Genomic DNA, 22,730 nt, shown 5'->3' on the forward strand with positions numbered 1-22,730 from the left:
TCGTACGTGTGCTGAGGAGTTCGTCATCTAGTAGTGCATTAGCATCGACGGCGTGGAAGGGCCGACTCCAAAAACTCGAGTGCACCACGATGCCGCTTTTAAAAGAAAAGTCATCGCGTGTGCAGAAAGAACGGAAATCGGGCCGCATCGCAGTCGTTCGGAGTTCCCGAAACGTGCGTGCGGGACCGGCGGAAACAAAAGCAGAAGATTGCCGACAGCAAAGCTTCACGCAAAGGCTTCAGTGGACTACAGCAGGGTCGGTTTCCGCAAATTAAAGAGCTGCTCGGCGAGTATGTGCTTGAGCAGCGAGCGGCACAGTGGCCCGTGAAGACAGAACTGCTCCAAGTGCGGGCTATGCAATTAGTCTTAGAAAAAGGTCTAATGCGGAGCCAGTTTAAAGCGAGCAGGTGCTGGCTAACTAACTTTATGAAGAGGAAAGGCTTTTCCCTCCGAAGGGGAACATGCATATGCGAAAAGTTTTGCAGTGGAGTACGATAAAAAGCTTCACAGTTTTCAGAGGTTCGTCCTAAACTTGCGGCGCAACAACGGCTACCTGCTTGGGCAAATCGGGAATGCTGGTCAGACGCCTTTTTACTTCGACATGCCTGGCACCACAACCGTCGAGAAGAACGGGGTGAAGCAAGTTCGCGTGCTGACATCGGTCCACGGTAAAACTACAGTGACGGCAATGCTCTGTTACACGTCAGATGGGCACAAGCTTCGCCCGTACCTCATATTTAAATGGAAGACGCTCCCGAAAGGAGTCGTTTTTCCGAGTGGTGTGATCGTGCGGGCCAGCGAGAAAAATGGGTGCGCGTTGCAATCGATGTCTTACGTTTTGGTTTTTTTTTTTTTTTTTTCGCGGTGGAAATCCGGTGCGCGTTACAATCGAGGGCGCGGTAGAATCGAGTAAATACGGTACTACAGCCTTCGAAATGGCCCTCTGTGATCTAGGTATAAAACTGTTGACTAGGCTAGTTGCATTAGGGGGGGACGTGGCAAGTAAAACTAATTTTTTTATTAATGTACTGTTTGTGATGAAATTTGGTGTGTGTATGTGGATGATTGTGAGGATTCCAAATATGAAAACCGTTTTCAAATACCTCTTGTACTTTTTGAGTTACAAGCATAATTATACTAATTAATGCTCTTCACACTTAAAGAGATAATTATTGCTAAATGAAATTATTTTTTCATATTATTATGTTCCCAAAGCATCAACTTGTGCAAAGAAGCTATTAGTTGATTTTTCTAGTTCTTGTAACCATAAATAAAATTTCCAAAACATGGATGTTGTTTTGCGCACACATCGCAGTAATTATAAAATGTGTTCTAAAAATTTTAAATGATGAGTAAGAAGAGAGATAAAGCTTTATTGCACTGCTAAAGGCCTCCTGAGCCTAGTGCAAAAAACGGAACGACTCTATCAGTCTTTGTTAGAAAATGACAGATGTTCTAGCGAAGGCACATAGGCGAAAATCAAGAGTTGAGAAAACTGACTTTGAAAGTTCACTCTTGTTTGGAAGTTCACAACATGCCTAAAACACTCAGAATCCTCCTGGGCAGTAATCCTGGGATGCTGTGGCCTTGGCCTCTGTAGAGCGCAACCCAGTTTTGCGCTTCTTTGTCGTGGAACAATGCGCCTTTTGAGCCCTCTTTACCCTTTTGGCATCCTTTTCGGCTGCTCGCCGCAAAGAGCAGTCTCCTGGATTGAAGCCCAGTTGAGCAGTGATCTCTTGCAGCGCACTCTTGCAGCCACCATTGAAACGGCAGACTGCATCTGCAACTGCACTATCCACACTTCGAAGGGAGGCGAACTGGCTCTTGGACTGGAGTGACCAAATCAGGCTGTTCATACTCTCCACAGCGTTCTGGGTTTTTCCCTGCGCACACCTTTCAAGGAGCTCTTTGGTCGAGAGGCGCTTGTAGATTGGCAGCAGTGCCACTCGCACGTGAGGGGGCAGTTTACGTTTGTGAGGCGGCAGCGGCTCTCCCTTGGCCAATGCCTGATTGTGCGGGCACCAGGAGTCAGTCCCACTTGGGCACAGGTCGTGGTGTGGATCCTGGTCTGTGGATGTTACATGGTAATAAGTGGCCATGATGGCCCTCTCCATGCCAGGAACATCGTTGGGGTGGCTCTTAATGGCCCAGCCATAATAATTCGTCAACTTCTTTATAAGGCCCTGCGTCAGCCGGCCTTTGCCACCCATGCTCAGTCCTCGGCCTTTGGATTTGTGCTCATCAAGAAGGTTGCGCAAGGAAGTGCCCATTCTTTTTTTCACATGGTTCACACACTCCTGTTTCTTAATCAACATGTAGCCATACACCTTGTCTTGCGTGAGGGCAAGGTACGTACGGCTGTCACCGTCGCAGAGCACATTGATGTATCGAAGCTTGTACTTGGTAAACGATCTTTCAAACATGATCCTCGCTGCTTCTACTTCCATTTGGCCTGCATTAGCATCGGTGTTCTTTTGGCACTGTGGCTTGTGTTTCTCAAGCCACTCCTCATAGTTGTCGTCACCAGGCTTGGGGCCAACAGCACAGCCTTGGCAGTAGTTGGACAGGACACAGTGGTCCAAGACCAAGCCTGTGTACAGCTCGATTACACAGCCCACGCCAATATGACTTCTGTGCCCCCTCGTCATCCACGTGCCGTCGTAAATGACGTCAATGTTGCCTGGCACTCCTCCTAGGTCCTTGTAAATGTCATGCACCTTCTGTGCACTTTCTGCTTCAATGCGGGTGGCAGCTGATGTGGTGGCAGGGTGGCTGTACTTCCTTTGCAGTCTCTGGTAGGACTTGTGGTGCAGTGCTCGATGCGAAATGTCCATCGCAGAAAAATTGTCATTTATGGCAGATTGTTTTCTGCCAACTGACTGCACAGCCCTCAAAGCACGCACGTTTACCTCAAAGGGGTTCGTTTTTTGTTGCCCGGAGCACCTCGGGGACGACCACGCACTGTTCACTATGCCACAATTGTCACAAAAAAGTTCCATCCTCGCCGCGAGTCCAAGGCAGTGCGTAGTCTCGAGGCGTATCGACCCTTCGTCGCACTTGTTGCACTTTACTGACGAAAGCAGACCGTTCAGCATCTTCTTATTTACAATGAAGAATGTGGAGTCCTTACCGCCGTCATTTTCGTCGCAGCCTTCGTTCAGAAGCTCGAGCTTCCGCTTTGAAGCGGACTTCGATGCTACGGCATCCAAAACATCCCGCCTTGTCTGCGCCCGCTGCGCGATTTCTTCACTGCTCGGAATCTGGGCCGAAACTCGCGATAGAATGTTCGACGCGCGCACGCCCGGAGTTGCAACGGCTGCCGACGCGGTGCCACCGCAATCGGGTTCGCGAGAGCGTCCATCACGGTCGACGGCATCCGGCGGTCTGACATACGACGATGTGGCACCTTCCACACTCTCGGCCTCACAACAATCAGCGAAGGGTCTGAGTAGAGGCTCCGTGACGCTTGAAGAGCATGCTCCGTCCGGAACTGCGACTGGGACGGCAGCCGCAGTCGTCTGCCCTTTGTTCCAAGCTTTCCGACGCTTGCCGTACTTGTGGACGCTCCGGAACTTTTTTTGCGACAACATAGCACCGCAGTATGAGCAAGCACTCAGAAGAGACCACCGATGTAAACAAAGCTTGGTAAAAAAAGCACGCGAACTATCACAAAAACAGCAAACTGGCAAAAAACGAAGCGCACGCCGGATGATTCTCGACACGGCGGCCGCAGATGCGCTCGCGCTTCCAAGGTTGCCAAGGTGCGCGGCGCAGCTTTGACCAGTAAGAGGTCGCGCCTGCTACCACGTGACCCGCGCAGCCAATTGCCGTTCTTCGTTTTCGTTTTTTTACTTGCTCCTCGCGCTTTTATTTTCACTCGGCGAAATACGAGACCGCGACCATCGGGAAGCCGGCTCTCTCCTCTTTCCAAAGCTACCAAAATGGCGGCCCACGGTCAACAACTTGGCGCGTTTGTGCGGCGTGAACAACACCGTTTCAGGGGCTTTTTTTTCGCACTTTTCGGCGACTAGCCTCGGCAAAAACACTATTTGCGGGATTTGTAGCGCACTTTTCGCTGTAATATTTTAGAACAAGGAAGTTGAAGGTCTGAAGATTACGAAAAAAAATAAATCAGAAAATCGCATATTTTGACCAAAATCGGCACTTTACTTGCCGCGCCCCCCCTTAGCTTAAATTGGCTACAGTAGGTTTACAATCTTGATTGGGATTGTTTTTCACTGAGACATTAACATGTTTCAAGGAAGAACGGAATGAGCATGGTGTTTTGCAAGTGCCTTATGTAATTGTGTCAACCATGGCTGTGTGTGTTTACTTCTGGTGGCATTTGTCATTCTTGGAGCACAATTTTGGTCACAACATCTGTGCAGCTGCCGTGCGCTTTCATAAACCTAAATATTGTCGTCGTCAATATTGTGTTTTTTTTTTAATGCGTGTTTGGTTGTGCATGTGTGTCTGCACAAAGTAAGCATGTGCAAAATGAGTGTTGGCAGGCTGTGCTCTTACAATAGAAATTTTCTAACGAAGATGCAGCTTTTGCTAATGTATTTGCGGCTAGAAAGCACTGTGTGCATATTTTTCAAGTCGTGTCTATAACTTGAAACGGTGACAATTCTTGTCGGTAGTACAACTGCGGGGGGGAAAAAATAAAAGGTTGGATAATTGTACTCTTTAAAATCTCTTGAGGGATTCAGATGATCGCACGTTTACGATGCAAAGACTGCTTAAGTACAAATGCTTAGCCATTGTTCCAAAATTAAACAGGGTCTAAGATAAGAAATCTGCGTTTATTTACAGCTATATCAAAAATAGTTTTAAGGTATCATATGTAAATGACTTAAAGCAACATACCATAACATATTCACATACTCGGCATATGTTTGTACTAACTTCAAACTGTAGAAACAATGCAAAGCTAGGAATAATCTAGCACACCATTTTATCGAATAAATGAAAATCAACAGTGGAGACAGGCTTCAAAAGAGTAAGTCTAAATGTCAGAAGACGTTTTCAGTATAAAACATGTTGCATTATAAAATTATAAAATTACATTAACTGCGGTACTAATGCAGATTGCTCCTTCAATGTAGACGTTGGCTTATCCGCACTCAAATTCCCATGTGCCAATTATATTCTAATAGCAGCCGAATCGTTTTCAAGCTAGAAAGTGTACTGTGGTGGTCAACGCCTCACAATTTTCACTTCCTCGATTTCTGCTCTTGCAAAAAACAAAGGGGGATGATTGGAAATAGGCTTCGTTCCTAACCGTTGTATAGTTATAATGTAATATGCAAAAATATTTAACTAAAACACAGATGAAACTGAATCGAATCCCACAACATCTCGTTGCCTCAGTGTAGAAACAGTGAATCAATAAATACAATGGTTCTCTACTCGCATGCAGAAGGCAGGAAATTATTGACTTTGGTGTCTGCAGAAGAAAGTCGTTGAATGTAACAGATGCTATAATGCGAGAAATTCAAGATTTTTCAAGTTGTTGGGTCTAAGCCAGTTACAGGAGCCCTCATTTGCCGCTTTTATTACGTGGTGTTTCTCACTACTCGGTGTACGTTGTGGTGGGTTTCTTGTACGCATCTGTGCTGCTTGCTTTATTGTGGGTGAAGAGATGTCAACTTGTGTACGGCCTTTCTATTTCCTATCTTAGGTTCCTGCCATTTCGCTGGCTTATGAGAAATCCGAATCTGACATAATGAAACGAAGACCGCGTGATCCTGCCCACGATAAACTAGTGAACGAGAGGTAACATTCCCACATCCCAGCGCAGAAGGCCCGACTGGCACTTTTGAGAGTTCTTTTTCCTGCACTGCTGTTCATTTCGAAACCCTTTCTCGGTTCTCTTGCTTTTCTTTTACCGGGACTTGCTGTTGGATTAAGTTATTTTGTAGTTACCTTGTTTGGTTTCTGGGAGAGAACCATGGGCAAAGTCTTTTTTCTTTTTTCTCGTTGTAGATGGAATGTTTTGCACAGGTTATTGCAGCCTGATTTCTTAAGACTTCTAAATGTGAGCAGTCCTCACTTAAAGGAGTATTCTTGTAGTGCATGTGCACCAATCGGACACCAAAAGCATTCAGTGTCAAGTAAAACTTGTCCTATTATGAAATACTAACTCTTCGCTATATCACAGTATTGAAGCATTAAGTGGAAGTAATGTGTTTACAGAGTAATGTACCTTTGCGTAGTGCCAACTTGTCAAGTCTTGTAAACAGACCTGCATTTTGCTTATCATCAAGGCAGTTGCACTTCTTGCTAGTCTTCTTTGCCCTGGTTCTCTCCCCAATTCCTTTGATGTTTTGGTCAAGACGTTCCACAAGGCCTCCGTCCACATCCATCGAACAGCAAGCAAAGATGGGTACCTGAAGGTAAAAGCATGACTATTGTGGTCTTTGGATTTTTTTTGTTGTTGCTACTTGCAATCAAATTTTTTCGGTTATGTTCCTTGCCCGCTGTTCCACATAGCTCCCTTTAATTTTTTTTCTTCGCATCATGAGCTTATCTTATTGTGTGCGTAGTTGTTAGTTTGGTTTTGTTTCAAGCTTTGTTTGTTTCTTTGGTTTACGTTGTATTGGGCGGATTCGTCATTGGTTGTTTCTTGGGTTGCAACATATTCTATCACCTTGTTTCGTTTCCTTGCCTTATCCTTGGTTCTGGCCTTCGAAACAATGGCCATGGATTTCTCCATGCCTTGTATGTATGGCCTTGCTATTTTGTTCATACCTCTTTAGCACACTTGATGTCTGGTAGACTATAATTAAAGGACGCTTGTTTGGTTGTTCAGCATGTAGTATGTGGGACAAAGAAAGTTTTGTAACGGTTTCACAGGAACCCTCTCTTGAAATGAATGCTAGCAGTGCTTCGAATCTAGAAAATTATCTGGTTTATTCTGTTCTGATCAACACTGGTTGTATAAGACACAATGCTGGGTCACTCTTGCACAAGCAAACTTGTTTTTAGTTCATGAAAGTGTTGGCTCCAGCAAAATCTCTTGTTTAACGAGTGCTGATCACTTCAATTCTCCATCTCCTCGCAAGCCTTTTTTTCCTGGTGTGGGGGTGGGGAGGGAGGAGGGGTACTTCTGTTATGACTTTTCATTTTGGCCGGTAGTACTTTTGCTCAGTTCATTCTTTCATTTCTACCCATTGCCATCATCACCGGCCGATAAGAATTCAACAACAGGATGGGCGCTGCTTCCTGCTGATATCATCGCCAGTGTTGGGGGGCTTAGTATGGCATTTAGAATGACATTATTGTTGCTGAACTCGGAGCCCCATCTCACTTTGACTGGATTGCAAAGTGTTTTGGATGCACCAAGCTTGGCCAGCTGGAGTGGTTCCACATAGCATTCTTTACTTATGGGCGAATTCGCAAAGCTTCTGCGATTAATAATTGGCTTGACAAATTATAGGCTACCTGCTGATTGACTAATTCTGATTACTAGCTAAGACACCTAGAAACATCATTCAAGGAGCTTGATATTCTGCTATCTAAATGTCATTGATTCAATGACACCAAGGGTGAGTACTTCATTAGCTAATTGCTTAAAATAATTTGATGGCTGTCAACGTGCTAACTTGTGAGTGGATTTGAGGCATCTTTATGTGTTTTATTGATAACATACTGGTTTCAGTAAAAATGCCCTTATGTTGACCCCGGGCAGCTGTTGTAATAACTTTGTTACAGATGCCCAAATTTCAAAATTGTACTGGCCTGTGTAAGGCCTGAATCATATTTCATGTTTAATGATGACAGTGTTTGCAAGTTGCCATACAAACAAGATTCTTCAAGCAAGGTGCAGCTCTAAGACAAGAGTGTCTAAGGATGCTCTAACTCTGCATGTTTTCGTTGATTTTCTTGCCTATTGGAGTGCTGCTCCTTAATTTTGTTTGTGACCCTACGCACACTTGCACTGGTGGCGTCTAAAGTTGTTTGTTGTTGCACGGCTTTGTGCTACACAACTGCATGGCAGCTAGTTCCAGAAGTAGCACACTTTTCTTGATTCTTTTGGTTTGTTACTCCCACTTTATGTTCTTGTTTTTCATTGCGGTACAGTGTGTTTCGTGTTTGGACCAATGATTAATGGGCACATTATCTTGGGTTAACTACATCATCTGACATCCCTTAAAGGAAGGTCACAGATGCAGTCTTCACAATGGGGCATTTGATGCATTGTGTCCTTTTAGTGCAGTCAGTAAACCAGTGCGTCTAGAAACATTACTCTCATAAAAAGCAATGTTCAGCTAGTCTAGTATATAGACTGGCATTCCAAAATCGATAACTGAGCCAGTTGTCTGAGCTTGCTGATGAGTCTTTTAAAAGCAATGTTTGTGTACTAGCAGCTTCAGGAGCCAGATAAGATAATGCACACCATATTGTGCAAAACAGGCCGCTACTCTCTTTTGAAGATTACAGCAATGGTAGGCACTATCATTTACGAAAATGGGGTGTTATCGGCCCAAACATGTAAGCCACTGTATTTCTCGTCACGCAATATGGCCCCCCTACCATTATTTTTATTTTCCTCCTTCCCAACACATTTTCTTTAGGTTCCTGCTATTTCCCTTGCATATGAGATGGCAGAAAGTGACATTATGAAGCGTCAGCCCCGTGACCCAGTCAAGGACAAACTTGTGAATGAAAGGTGGGGTTTTATGTGATCATTGCTCATCTGTTTAGTCATTTGGCTTTGTTGAAACCTGCTTATTATTTCCTAAAAAATGAAACCTCGCACAAAGATGCACGTGCTCGTAAGGAGCCATGTGAGTACTGAATCCTTTCATTGCATGGGCACCAATAATTTTTTTATCTGCTGTTGTAGCACAACTGGAAATTTTCTTGCACTATAGATACATGTAATCTTTCAGCTGTGTGACTTTCATAGTGGTTGTAAAACTCTGCTGCTCCAAGTATGTGAATAGCATTTGGCCAGTAACACTGTTTCAAAAACTAAATGTTTATTAATTAGTGATTTCAGTGAAAGATTAATCTTTATTTTTCATTAGCATGAGAGTGAAGAGTTGTGCAGAAAGTAATCTTTTTCTAAAGAATAATGTTTACAATTACTAGTTCTCACTTTTTTTCAATTGTAGTTAAAAATAGGTATGGTTATATAAATGTTCAGTTCCTGTTGTGGCAGTATATTTTGTATTAATTCTTCTAAATTCTTCTGTGTGGTATATCTAACAGAAAATTTAAATATTGCAAATCTTTTGTGCATGTACTACTAATGCGAATATAGCAGACATGCTAATTATTATTAGCTGATGTGATGCACAAACCCCATTAAGCTTTTTATGAGTGGCATTTGCAAGTGTTCATTTCAGCTTAGTAAGTTTCATAGTGATTAAAAAACTCTGCTGCTGAAGTATGTGGTTGTTGAGAAACTTTTTGTCAGTAATCACACTGTTTTTAAGAGCAAGCATTGCAGGAATCTTGTCATCGATACCATAAAAATGTGTGTCATATTTTCTTGTCAAGCTGGAATTCTGTGAAGCTGACCTGTGAACAATTCTTTTTCTCCTTAGGCTGATCTCTATCTCGTACGGTCAGATTGGAATGATGCAAGCTGCGGCTGGATTTTTCGTCTACTTTGTGATCATGGGCGAAAACGGCTTCTGGCCAAGCAAACTGCTTGGACTACGTAAGCACTGGGACTCGAAGGCGGTCAACGACCTCATGGACTCATACGGCCAAGAGTGGGTCAGTAACTGCCACCTTTTTAGTTCGATACTGTCCTTCAAGGCCCACAAAGCAAAGTAGTTTGGCTACAAAGGAAGACATATTAGCGCACACACAAAAAGAAAATTTCTGTACCTGTTATGGTACCATAGTTAATTAATTGTGCTACAAAAGGCAAAGGCATGAGTTCTATTCCTGGTATTATGCCCACCACGGTGGTCTAGTGGCTAAGGTACTCGGCTGCTGACCCGCAGGTCGCGGGATCAAATCTCGGCTGTGGCGGCTGCGTTTCTGATGGAGGCGGAAATTTTGTATGCCCGTGGGCTCAGATTTGGGTGCACGTTAAAGAACCCCAGGTGGTCAAAATTTCCGGAGCCCTCCACTACGGCGTCTCTCATAATCATATGGTGGTTTTGGGACGTTAAACCCCACAAATCAATCAAATCAATCTATTCCTGGTCTTAGTGAGTGAATTATAATTAGGGTGGAAACGCCATAAAAAGTGCACATTAAAGAGCCCCGGGCAGCGAAAATTAACTGGGAATCCCTCATTACAACCTGCTTGGTAACTGTACTATGGTTTTGACTATAGTTATTTTAACCATAGTTTTAACCATAGTTGGTTATTGCCCTCTAACTGTGCTGTTTTTCACATGAAACAGATTTGTGTGCAACATGAGCACGAACTAGGTCTTTTACTTTGAGCAAGTTGTTTTCACATTTACATGCAGTAGTTCTTCCTGGTGCCTTCACTTCAAGCTCTCATGCATACTTTCAGCTGCATTTTTTGTGCCAGACGTTAGGTCTCTTAGGGCAGGTAGAAGACAGTGCTGCAATAAGACCACGCTTAGGCCTGGTTGCAGCTCTGCTGTAAAAATGGTTCTTGTGAGAGACCAGTGTGTTACATGTGGAAAAGAAAAGTGTTTAGTGGTTGTACCACACAGATTTTGAAGGCAGCATCGCAGTGTTCATACAGGTCCCTTGAGTTCTTTGTCCTAAAAGTTGGTTTCTTTGCTTCAGCACGGAAATGATGCAACATTTTTGAGGTTGACACAAAACATTACTATATTACGAAGGCATTCAGAATGCCAGCAGTTTGAACAAGTCTGTTGTGTTGATAGGCTTGATCAAATTTGTGCTGTTTTTGTAAGTACTGGAGACAAGAATATGTGTATCAAAACTTAAAGCGTGAAAGAATCCTTTCGTAATGTTCGCATACAATGCACATGTATCCTAGCTTTGACGTGCGTTAAATTATACGCGTGATTGCACATGGATATGGCTGTTGCAGATGTATAAAAAATGGTTTTCTCAGTACTTCCAGTTTCTTTGTCAACAGCGTAATTTATGAGCATTATTTCTGTCCTTTAAATGCAGACATACAAGAACCGCAAGACCCTGGAATATACCTGCCACACAGCATTCTTCGTTTCCATCGTTATTGTGCAATGGGCAGACTTGATCATCTGTAAAACGAGGAGAAACTCCATTGTCCACCAAGGAATGAAGTAAGCGTTCTTGTCCAGTTGCATTAAATTTCACTTGAGTTTAATTTGGCACCAATTGCTAAATGGTAGGCTTGTGCAAATACTGAATTTCAGGTTTGAAGGGAAAAGAGATTTTAGTTGAACATGCTTGAATCGAAATCAAATTGTGTTATACAGACATACAGCGATATTTGGCATGACCTAACTAACCTGCGCACTATTTTATTTAATTGAATGAAGGCCTGTGCAAATGTTTTTTTTTTAATCAGAGGATCTGGAAACAACTTTGAATAGTAGCAGGATTTTACATACAGTAGAATGCTAGTGATAGCCTGTAAAATATGTTATGCTTTAAAATTTGCTATACTCTGAGCATGTAGGACTGTATTACAAGCTTTTAAATATTCAAAATAAGATAAATCGATGCAAGATTAATATGTTAATTTAGCAGAACTTATTGTTGGGCTAGTTGGTACAAGATTTCTGTAACAACTGTACATATTGATAATATATGCTGTTGGCCTTCGATGGTATTAGTGCGCTCATGTGCCCTGTAAATATTCAAGCCTTCGAGCTATGAATAAATCAGTTGGAAGTGAGTGCTGTGTGTTTGATGCCTGGGTGTGTGCATGTGTGATTGATCGTGTCGTGTGTTTGTGCTCGAATTATACTTTAGAAATGTTAATTTAACCTTGAAGTGGAGCTTAGTGAAAGTGCGGAGTTGCCCTGGATAGACATTTTTGCAGTTTGCATTCTTTTACTGCAGTGAAATCGCCTTTACATGGGATTACATGCGCACTAATACGCATCTATTTGGTCATTTTAAATACTCCAAAATTTTCGATAATTTAAATTAAAATATGTAGTATAGTACGTTCAAATATTCGAAGCATTCAAATATTTGCACAAGTCTACTAAATAGAAATAAGGCACTGTTTTGGATACGGTTTTATCCACCTTGATAGAGTTGCTTTTCGTTAAACCATGGGGCTGGCAACTTCACTGGTGCAGCAGGTTTCAGGAATATCAGTCTTTCAAGCCAGGCAGACAGAAATTGAGAAGCAGAGCTGCTTGTAGCTATCCTTGTTTATTCCTGTTATAGTCTAGCCAAGTCAGTAGACATGTTAAGAATGCAACCAAATCATACACAACTTCACTACGCATCTAATGCTCATTTAGCACACAGCTTGTTCGTACCATCAAGTTTTAGTAGTCGCAGCATTGCGCCTCCTGTTCAGAGTGACTGAGGTGCACCACGCATATTGTGGGGCTGTAATTTGTTCCGGAACTAATATGCAGTTATCTAGTTATATCGGGAAATTGTGGAACAAGCACCAGGAATATTGGGCGGCTGTGTTCTAAGTTCATAAAGGCCATCCGAAATCCTACATCGACTTACACTGATACAAAGTAGTCTTCATAAGAATCACTCAAGCTTTTTGTGCTGTTAAAAGGTTTTTCTTGGGGAAATAATTGTGGTAATTAGAGCAATATACAGTCGAACCCCGCTACAGCGAAACTGAAAAGGCATGAAAAAAATTTCGTTGTAGTGAAATCAAAAAAATATAGCCGATCCGAACTAGCCAAACAAAGGAATGTTTATTCTCGAAATTCAAAAAGTGTCCGCTGCTTTTTATTCGATCCCAGCAGTGTCGCGGCAAGATTCTCACCCATGCTAAGCGAGGCCATGGTGAAAAGCATGCTGAAACAATGACTACAACCACATTCGTGAACGAACCGAACAGTTGCATTAACACGTTAACACCAGCAGCTGTCCGCCGTCAAATTGCCGAGATGGCAGCAGGGTATCATGGAGCGGTGACTTTTGCCTTATTTTATGTCATTCTTATCATTCATCACTCGCGGCTAGCTGATTTTGTTGATAATGCGGACGAACAGCCGCTCTGATTAGTTACCACACTGGCTAAGCGCGAACAAAATAAGCATTGGAATCGGAAAAGGCATCGTTCCGCAAATGCACCCAGCAGCTGCGCGAAAGAAACCATGAACTAAGCAAGTGAGCTTCAGCTTCAAATCGTCTGCGGCTATACAGTAAACCCAATCTTTAACATTTCGATGCATTTTCAAAACCTGAAAATACGTCGACGAAGTCTAGAACACGCGTTGGCACCACCAGGAATCACCGCTGTTCAGCAAGCATAGGCGTCACCATTGCCATTGCTATCGAGCAATGGTGATGCCCATGCTTGCTAGCAGCGGTGGTTCCTGGTGGTGCCAACGCGTGTACTAGACTCCGTCGACGTATTTTCACGTTTTGAAAATGCATCGAAATGTTAAACATTGGGTTTACTGTATGTATAGCAATAAATATTTGAGTCTGAAATTGCATTGTGAAATTTCGTTGAAGTGGGACGGCAGAAGAAAAAGTGCTCGTTGTGGTCACAATATTTGTGCCTTGACTCCTATGGACTGCTGACGGGGAACCGGTAATTTTTCGTTGTAGGGGGAATTTCGTTGAAGCGGCATTCGTTGTAGCGGGGTTCGACTGTATTGGGTTATTGCATATTGTTCCTCTATGCAAATTGAAATTATAAATGTGTGTCCTGCCGAGTGCATTGGTTTCATAAGCATGGGGGTTCAGTAGGCGTATTGGTTCGTTACAATCAAATTCGTTCTTTATGTGTAATGTTTTACTTTAGCTGGGAACTAACTATCAGAAACACAGAGTGAAGAAACACAAAAGGGCTTGCTTCACTCTGTGCTTGTGACATTTTGTGGCTAAAGTATGTCAATAAACAAGTACCAACTAGGCCAACAATCAGTCTTGATACAATATACAGTTCACTACCGTGGGGTTCATCATATAGTGAAACATCATGTATGTCATAGGCTACGTTGTCATTTTCAAGCCTTGGTTATAGCTTGTGCATTTTTTACTTTTTGTCCTTGAGCAACTCCTGTAGGCAGATTGTAGATATCGTATTTACTCTCATAATAGGCGCACTTTTTTTTTCAGAAAATCCGGCTCGAAGTTAGGGGTGCGCCAATTACGCGGGGTAAAATTTTCGAAAATTTTTTCAACTCGGTTCTCGTGCTTTGAATCTGCACACTTGTCAAGTAAAAGGCGACTTTATCGTTTACCAATTAATTCAGCATAAAACAAACATACCTACGTACCTTTTAATGAACAAGCGAGAGCCGTCAACTGCACACACACATGTAAAATTTATTCACACAAAAGTCGTAGCTGTTCCTCTTTTTCCCTATTCAGAGTGTCTTCTTCGTTGCCTTAAGTTTTTCTTCTTGGTCCCTCCAGTACCGAATACTGGTTTCTCCAACGCCGAAATGCCTGCTTGCAGCCCGGTTGCCGTGCTCCAGCGCGTACTGCACTGCCTTCAGTTTAAACCCAGCCGTGTAGCTCGCGTACTTCCCCATGGTGGAACCAAAGTTCAATACACGACCACAACATACGCACACCGCTTGCAAAATGGCGTTTCTTTCTTTTTCTATGATGGTGGTGATGGCGATCGAGCCCCCGGCGTTGTACACGTGACCTCCAAAACGCGCGGCGATTTCGGGGGTATCAGTAATTGATGGAGCAGCCGTTTTTTTTTTTTTTTCCGCTCATGGACCTTTTTTTTTTTTTTTTCAAGTTTTATTTCGACAAACACGTTGGTTAGGTCGTTGCACTTCGAATTTTTTTTATTTGCTCATCGATTTGCCTTCTTTTTTTCTTCAGGGTACGGGGACCGCCTTCCAACTGTACCGCTGGGGGGTAGAATCGTTTCTGATCATGGCCAAGTTCGGGGTGCACCTATTATGCGCGGAATTTAAAAAAAATCGAATTTTCCGCGACCAAACTAGGGGTGCACCTATTATGCGAGTGCGCCGATTATGCGAGTAAATACGGTATATTGGTTTAGTAGGCATGCTGATTTAATTTGATCAGTTTCATTGATTCATCTGCTGGCTCGGTTTGATCAAAGAGCCTGCTTCACAGATAGTGGCTCTATGGGGACGCCCCCACGCTGCGTATTCTAGCACGGTAGAAAAGTTTGCTAGAGATTGGAGACTCTTATTGTGCTTCGTTCATGCAATGATGAATGGGAGCATTCCTTTCAAGCTTGAGGTGCAGTAGATAAGGACCTCTTAGTTCCAAGTTCCAACGTGTGGCAGGTGGATGGGTTCTTTTACTAGTTTCGTTGGTGTGCTCAGATTGCATTGACCTGATGTCAGTCGTGCAGTACTTGTGACCTTTAGCAATGGCTGGCAGCAGATAATTGCCAGTGCCATAATACCAATACAAGTTTTGTCCTATTGGGAACCAGTTGATGTGACCTATAAGACCTAATTATAAAACATTGAATTTGAAAGAAATGTATAGTTCTGATGAAATGGCTACATAATCCTTAGGACTGTCGTAATGAACCACATGAATGCTCTGTTGACGTATTTGAATGATTGTTCTTGTTCTTAGTGCGACTTCTTTTCTTTCAGGAACCATGTCCTGAACTTTGGATTAGTTTTTGAGACTGCCTTAGCTGCGTTCCTCTCATACTGCCCAGGCATGGACAAAGGTCTCAGGATGTACCCACTGAAGTAAGAAATTTAGTCTTGTCAAAACTTTCGCTGCCTATCCAATCCAATATTAAACAGTAATAGTGTGTTAGCATCGGTTGTTGTTGATTTTATTTCAAATAGCTGAGTTGCCTGCAAGGACTTAAAACGATTGTTTCAGGTTTTCTAAATGTTTTCTGTACTCCTTGCAATCTGCAGATTACAGATGTTGCCTTGAACGTGCATCCTTGCGTTTTTTACTCTTTTAGTCTGTTATTGACCTCGCCTCTGGTGGATATTGTGTAGTGTAGCATGACTTCAAGCACAGGAAAGCACACAATAATTTTGTACATGTACAACGCAAACTTTTATTTAGTATTAACATAACTCTTGTTAATGAACCCTATGAATTGGTCCACACTTATGGACATGTCTCCGCAACAAGTATGTATTGTAAGCTGTGCAAAGAGGAAATTCTAGGTATCTGAATCTACAGAATCTACTGTGTGGAGGTTCACAACTTGGCATCACATGACCAGCTGCTAAAATTCAACACACAGTGGGCTCTAAAGAAACTGACATGCAGTCATTTACATAGCGTAATCGTATGCGATCCCTCAAACTCGCAATCACTCACAATCCAATCACAAGGTGATAGCGATGATCTTAAATGTGTTTGCTTTTCTGGCTGTAGCAGACAGTTGTGGAGACAGCCACACCGTCTTCAGGTTGTCAAAGCTTGTTGAATTGGCATCTTGGTAATTGCCAATGTGTTGGTTTGTGGTAATATCAGTTGTAAGTTTTAGGGCCAGGACAATACAAGACGAATAGCGATTGGTCAAATCATTCCTAATTAAGTTGGAGCAGTATATATTGCATAATAGATTAAAATGAGCATATTTGTCATGGCCCAGATAATATGCATATTATTTTTTCATTGAAACAAGGCCTGTGTAAATGTCATTCTTTTTAAATGAAAGGGAAGGGTAGGTAACTTTGAATGGTAGCAGGATTTTACTTTCGGTAGCTTGCGAGCGGTAACCTGTGAAGTACTCCGTTTTAAAATTCACCATACTTGGAGCACACAAGCTGGTATAACAAGCTTTTGAATTAAAGAAAGATTAATTGATGTTTTAATGTACAGCTTTGAAGTGAGACTTCGTGACAGTGCAGATTTCCCCTGGATGGATGCTGTAGGTCTTTGTGCTCAGATTTGGGTGCACGTTAAAGAACCCCAGTTGTTCGAAATTTCTGGAGCCCTCCACTACGGCGTCTCTCATAATCATATGGTGGTTTTGGAACGTTAAACCCCACATGTCAATCAAATAAATCAATCCCTTGGATAGATGTAATCACGGCATAATGGCGCTTCACTGCAATGAAGCCACCACAGGCGGTTACCTGCAGTTTATGTATTTGTTCCTTTCCAATGCTTCAATATTTAGAATAATTGTCTCGAAGTGAATTTTAATACTGTAATATTTGTTCAAATATTAAAATTTTAAAATATCCATACATGCCTGCTAATGCGACATCATTGCTCTTGCCTTGCCAGGATCAACTGGTGGTTACCCGCACTGCCATTTTCCCTCCTGATCTTCGTGTACGACGAGATTCGTCGCTACATATTGCGCCGCAACCCAGGAGGGTGGATCGAGATGGAGACCTACTACTGAACATTGCCCACGCGTAGTCTTCTTATCTCTCTCTCTTCAACAGACCTTCTTCGTTTTACTTCTTTATATTTTTTTCAACGAACCTTCGTTTTACCATCGCATTTTTTTCTTTTATGAAAAAAAAAAAAGAGGGGCAGGGGGGCCGCCCTGCCTCCCACCCTTCCCGGTATGAACGGGAAAAAAAGAAGAAACTATGTACCAAGCCAACCAACAAAAGCTGGCACAAGCGCGGCACACTTTTCGCGTTAGTAGCCTTAGTGTTGTTGTTGCTAGGAGGCGAGGAGAGAGAGAGGGGAGGAGGGAAAGTATTTGCTGCACCTTCGTAGTTTGAGATGCTTGGAGGAAGCTGCTGCAGAAGGAGGGATGGAGAGAGGACATAATTGAGAAAGGGAGGGAAGGAAAGAGGAAAAGGGAGCTGCGCCGAGGCACAAGTGCTGTGTTTGGTAGCTGCGGACAATGTTCGAGGAGGACCGCAAACTGGGCCGCCGTTTGCGGCCATACCAACCACCGCATGCGGAGAAAGGGGAAGAGGGCATGGCACAGCTACTCTGCCTCACACGCCGTCGCCGACTGTGCTTTTCGGAGATCGGCACACGAGGAGGTGCCCCCCCTTTCTTGTCGGTTGTCTCGTTGAGGCCACCACCACCACCGCTGCTGCTGCAGCGACTGCCACATCCAATTGCCGAACGACCGACCGACCAACTTCCGCCGCGCCCCAGTCATCGACCGCCAAGGGAGAAGGTCGGGAGAATAGGTGGAGGGGAGAGAAAAATACCACACCGAGCGCGTCCGACCTTTTCCATTCTTCCCGTTTCCTCCCTTTTTGACCGCTGCCAGTCCCTGTCTTCACGGCAACTGTTCCCCGCCAGCCTTTTTTTTTTCTTTTATTACTGTTTGTCTCTCGCATCTCTGTCGGAAAACTCTGGTGTCTCACTCGGAGAATGCTTTTGTCTTTTCTTTTTTGTGATGTAGATACGGTTCTTTTTCATATCACTATTATAATTTCAGTCGTTTTCTTTCTCTCTCTATTTTTTTTTTCTGTTGCTGACGGGTGTGTACCCGTACCAGTGCTCTTATTACTGCTACTACTACTACAACAGCATCATCCCATTATCAGAATTTCGTTTTGTCTTCCTTTTCCTCTTTGTGTGTCGTGTACCATACAAATTTTACCCTGCTCTCGCGTTGTTGTTTCTTTTCTTATGGGGTATTTGCATGAAGTGGTCGGTACACTTGGAAGAAAAAAGTTCAATAAAGGAAGGTTATATGCAGGCGAACGAAAAAAACTTTATAAAAAAGAATGGCTTTGCATTCGCTCGAGCCAAGCTGTTCAGGAGTAGAAAAATTGAGGCACTCGAGCCAAGCTGTTCAGGAGTAGAAAAATTGAGGCGAGGTGATGAGAGTTGCGGGCTTGTTTCGTTTCAGATGGCTTCTGAGCGCGGTGTTCTTAGTTGCAAAGTTGTAGCAGCAATTACTGCAGCGAGAACCCTAAATATAAAAACACTTAGTGAGTTCACATGCAAGTGGGAGTGAACATTCCACAATTTCCTTTCCCAGTTTGTTTGTTCTTTCTCTTTTTGCTGCTGCCCTTTGCCATCGCGCCTCTTTCCTCCTCACCCACTGCCATTCTTTCGTCCCCTGTCATCACTCTCATCACAGTCAGATGCTTACCGAGGAGAACTTCTTGCACGCAGATACACACATACACACAACCAACCACTGTGTGCTAGTTCTCAAGTGTGCTTCATTCAGTTTCCTTTTGTTACTACTTCTAGATTTGCTGGAATCTTGCTAGTTTTTTTTTTTTTTGCAGCAGTGTGTCTAAGTTTTTTTTAGATATGTAAGAATGGATCTTTATTTACACTTTTTATTTTTTTTTCCTGCAAAGTGAAGTAGTTTTTCGGCCGTGGAAGGGATCAGATCGGCGAAGGCTAATTCCTCTTCCTGGAGAGAGTCGCATGAGATCGGAGACAACGATGACGTTGCTCATGACCGGCACCCGGTGCAGCTAGGTAAAGAAAAAAAAATACCCTTCAACATTTTGGTAGCGTGTATTGTAGAGAATTCATACAACTCTAGGTATAAATGGTGAGAGACATAGAAACACATGCCGCTGTTGAGGTTATTGTTACTATTGCTAACAGTTAAGCCTGTTTCCTGTTTTTTTTTCTTGCTGCTTCTTTGTACTTGCCCTGCGTTGATGCGGCAGGTTGTGTAACAGGTTTAGATTGTACCGTGCCGAGCAGAACTTTCTTTGTCTGGGAAAGATCGTCTACGATGGTCGTAGCTGGCCGCCTGTCAGTTTCTGCTTGCGTACATTTACCATTGCATTTCACCGGTGTAACTCCTTTCTTTTAAATTTGTTTGTGCTTTGTCATAGTTGCCATTTGAATGACAAGAAAGCATAACATGTAGTTCTTTTTAAACACGCTTGTGGGGGGGGGGGGGGGGGGATTGGGAAGCCTCGTTGTGCCGAGGCTTTGGAACGAGTTTCTCGGCCAGTTTGAGTGATGTACTTTGTGTTTTGTTTCTATGGGTCGATCTGTCTGGGAAGGGGGCTGTTGTCATCCCAGAAGCCTCCTCTATTTTGTACGTGTTTTCCTTTTGTTTCTCATGGAAACTGGCTTGGTGCTGGCATTTGGTAAAGTGGTTAAAAAGGAGGGGTGCAATATTCAAAAGAGACTTTGGCGTGCGTGATGAAGAGTTTAGGTCACTGCAAGTTGCGTGTAGTGTCATTCATATTCTTGTTCATTATGCAGAGCATAATTTATATGCCTCGCTATTTTTTCTTTTCTTTTGCTTTCTTTTAGTGTCGTGCTATATCTTAGGCGCATCACGTCCTTGTGAAAGTTTTAAAAGTAGTTTCGTTCAGTCCAAAGCATGCACTGCCGCTTGTTCTGCCTCGCGCGTGAGGAGCGGGGTAAGGAACAAAGGTTTCTCGGAAAAAAATCAAAATGCACCAGAGGAGTAGTTCTTTTTTCCAGATTTGGCCGGTGTTTTACAGCTAACACGCGTTGTGTGGAGAGATGAATTGATCGACAGCCGTTGGCTGTAGATTCGGTTGTTTTGTTGGCTCGGTGTCACTGACGCGCTTGTTTCTGTTGCCCCTTTTGTATTTTGCGTGATGCATTTCTTTCAGTGGGACTTTTTCTTGTTGTTTTTTTTTTCTTGTGCTGCGCATACTACCATTTCACGATGAAGTTGTATAGATTTCAGAAAGATTGCTCTATAGAAAAGTGTAAAGAAAAGACACATGCTATATATTATACATAACATATAAATACGTACAATTACATTTTTGTGACTGTCATATAACTTGCCACAGGCCTTTGTTATTTCTTCCTCTTTTTCCCTTGCTTTCTCGTTTTTGCATTTGATGGGGACGAAGGAAAACATAGCCGGTGCAGATAAGGGATTTTCCTTTCTTTGCTTTGCGTGTGCAATGAAATGATGATGGTACAAAGAAAAAAAATTGTGCAAGGACGGAATATTTTTACGGACACTTATATCTAGCACGCATTTTTATTGTATGGAAAAGTGGAGTAGCTGGTTCGAGGAATAAAATGAAATGAAATGTTTTTGTTCATTTCTCTTTCTGTTTACTCCTCTTTGTCTGTATACGGGGAAAAGAAACTATACAAAGCGAAAAAAAAACTGCCACCACACAAACTTATCGGCCTCTGTGAATGATTGTGGCTCATTTGGGGGTCTTAACAGCGTGCTGTGCTACTACTTAAAAAAAAACTGGGCATAGACACCTTAGGGAAACTTGAAAATCATTCTCGTTAACCTTTGAAAGAGCGCAGAAACGAGTGTGTGCGACGTATTTTTGCGCTCGAGCACTGCATGATATGAGCTGGAGTCTTCTGTGAAAGCATTGTCAATGTCTTACGGTGCTTACGCCTCTCAAGTACTGCCGTTCACGGGAGGGAATTGAAATGGATGCCTCAACGAGGCAGCAACGGCCGCTGCTCGCGACTTAGCATCATTTCACCTTGAGATTGGAGCAACGTTTCCTTTCTTTCGACCCTTCCTTCTTGCTCATCGCGGTGCAGCTTGCTCCAGCGTGCCTCCATTTTCTAGCGCTAACTTGCTGGACCACTGTCGATGCCGTCCAGCGCATGCCAATGGTGGGCAACACGAACGATTCGGCGCGTTATGGCAGGGAACACTCCCGTTTGCTTTCAAGGGGAAACGTTAGATATTCTCTGCGCTTGGAGTCACTTGGGACACCGAAATAACTCGTATTTAAAGTGCTCCACGGCCATTATTTTGCGGGGGTAGTCCTCGGGAACGTGTCCTTTTGTCGCAACGACTCGAAACGTTTGTGTACAAGGTGCAACTGCCGCGAAGAGCAGTCCGTTTGGTGCCACTGTTACCTTCGAAAAGCAGGTTGCGTACCCGTTCAACATTGTCGCAGCGCCGAGTTGCACGAAAGCCAAGCGTTTGGGATGTCTTGTGTCCGATGCCTTTCCGCCGTTTAGCTTGGCTCAAGGTTGGCTCGTAACGAGCCCGCTCGTTGCCTCGGAGATTTGTTCTGGTAGCGTGCTGCCATAACTAATCGCCAAGGCCACGGCCCGATTTGTTTTTGGTTCACAATGCAGTCTCAAGATGACACTCCGTATCAAGTCCCTCCCGTCGTGTGGCACCAAAGTACAGTGGAGTGCCGCAATGTGTTTATACCATAGTTGATGAAGGGGGTGAAAAAAACAAATATTTGTTTTGAGCGGCGTGATTTAGCTGTGGGCAATACGTTATATGCTGTCTACTGAAGGGATGATTTACGCTCACAATTCAAAGCAAGTCCTCGGCTTAATTCTGGATGTGCTTGTGGAAGAATACTGTTTGCGTGCGCAAGTGTTTCCGAAACTTTGCGACCATAGGACAATAAAAAAAAGGGCTCTTCAGGTGAACGAAGCTGTTTACTGTTGCACTTTAGCTACAATAAAACATTTTTGTTTAATGGAAAGAATGTGTTTATAGTTATGTTTACAGATATGTTTAATAAAAATTCCTTGACAAAAAAAATTAAGGCCATCCGCTTTTTAGTACGTCTCGTGGAGGGCTTACCCTCCTTGACGAACTCTGAATGGACACTAAAAGAAATGAATTTCAAACCACTCTTACGCAAGAGACTGCTACAAATCCTAAAAAAAACACTGCTTCCATTCATGCACAACAATGGACTCTCAACATACGCCCAAGCTTATATACACCCCGAGATGCCTAAAGCGTCTATGTAACAATAATGAATCCACGGCCAATCTACTTTGTAAAGATGGTCGCTCAGCGAAGCTGTTCGTGCGCATTGAACCCGCTTGCGGCATTCGTTGCAGCT

General features: G+C 43.3%; 1 protein-coding gene across 8 annotated transcripts in view; it reads left to right on the forward strand.

The window, feature by feature from the left end:
• Positions 1–20,970, forward strand: part of Atpalpha (sodium/potassium-transporting ATPase subunit alpha) — a 159,459-nt gene extending 138,489 nt beyond the window's left edge. For 5 of the 8 annotated variants that reach the window (XM_037423158.2, XM_075892994.1, XM_037423161.2 and 2 more), the window contains exons 15-19: positions 8,580–8,674; positions 9,558–9,732; positions 11,089–11,219; positions 15,657–15,758; positions 17,272–20,970. In XM_037423158.2, the coding sequence (XP_037279055.1) occupies positions 8,580–8,674; positions 9,558–9,732; positions 11,089–11,219; positions 15,657–15,758; positions 17,272–17,392 (624 nt within the window). In that variant the 3' untranslated portion in view covers positions 17,393–20,970. Of the gene's footprint in view, positions 1–5,683; positions 5,779–8,579; positions 8,675–9,557; positions 9,733–11,088; positions 11,220–15,656; positions 15,759–17,271 lie in introns of all 8 variants that reach the window. The other 3 variants (XM_075892995.1, XM_075892996.1, XR_012894926.1) reach the window with 2 other exon arrangements.
• The last annotated feature ends 1,760 nt before the right edge of the window (positions 20,971–22,730 follow it).

Source organism: Rhipicephalus microplus, chromosome 4, assembly GCF_043290135.1.
Source record: "Rhipicephalus microplus isolate Deutch F79 chromosome 4, USDA_Rmic, whole genome shotgun sequence".
Classification (NCBI taxonomy): Eukaryota; Metazoa; Arthropoda; class Arachnida; order Ixodida; family Ixodidae; genus Rhipicephalus; species Rhipicephalus microplus.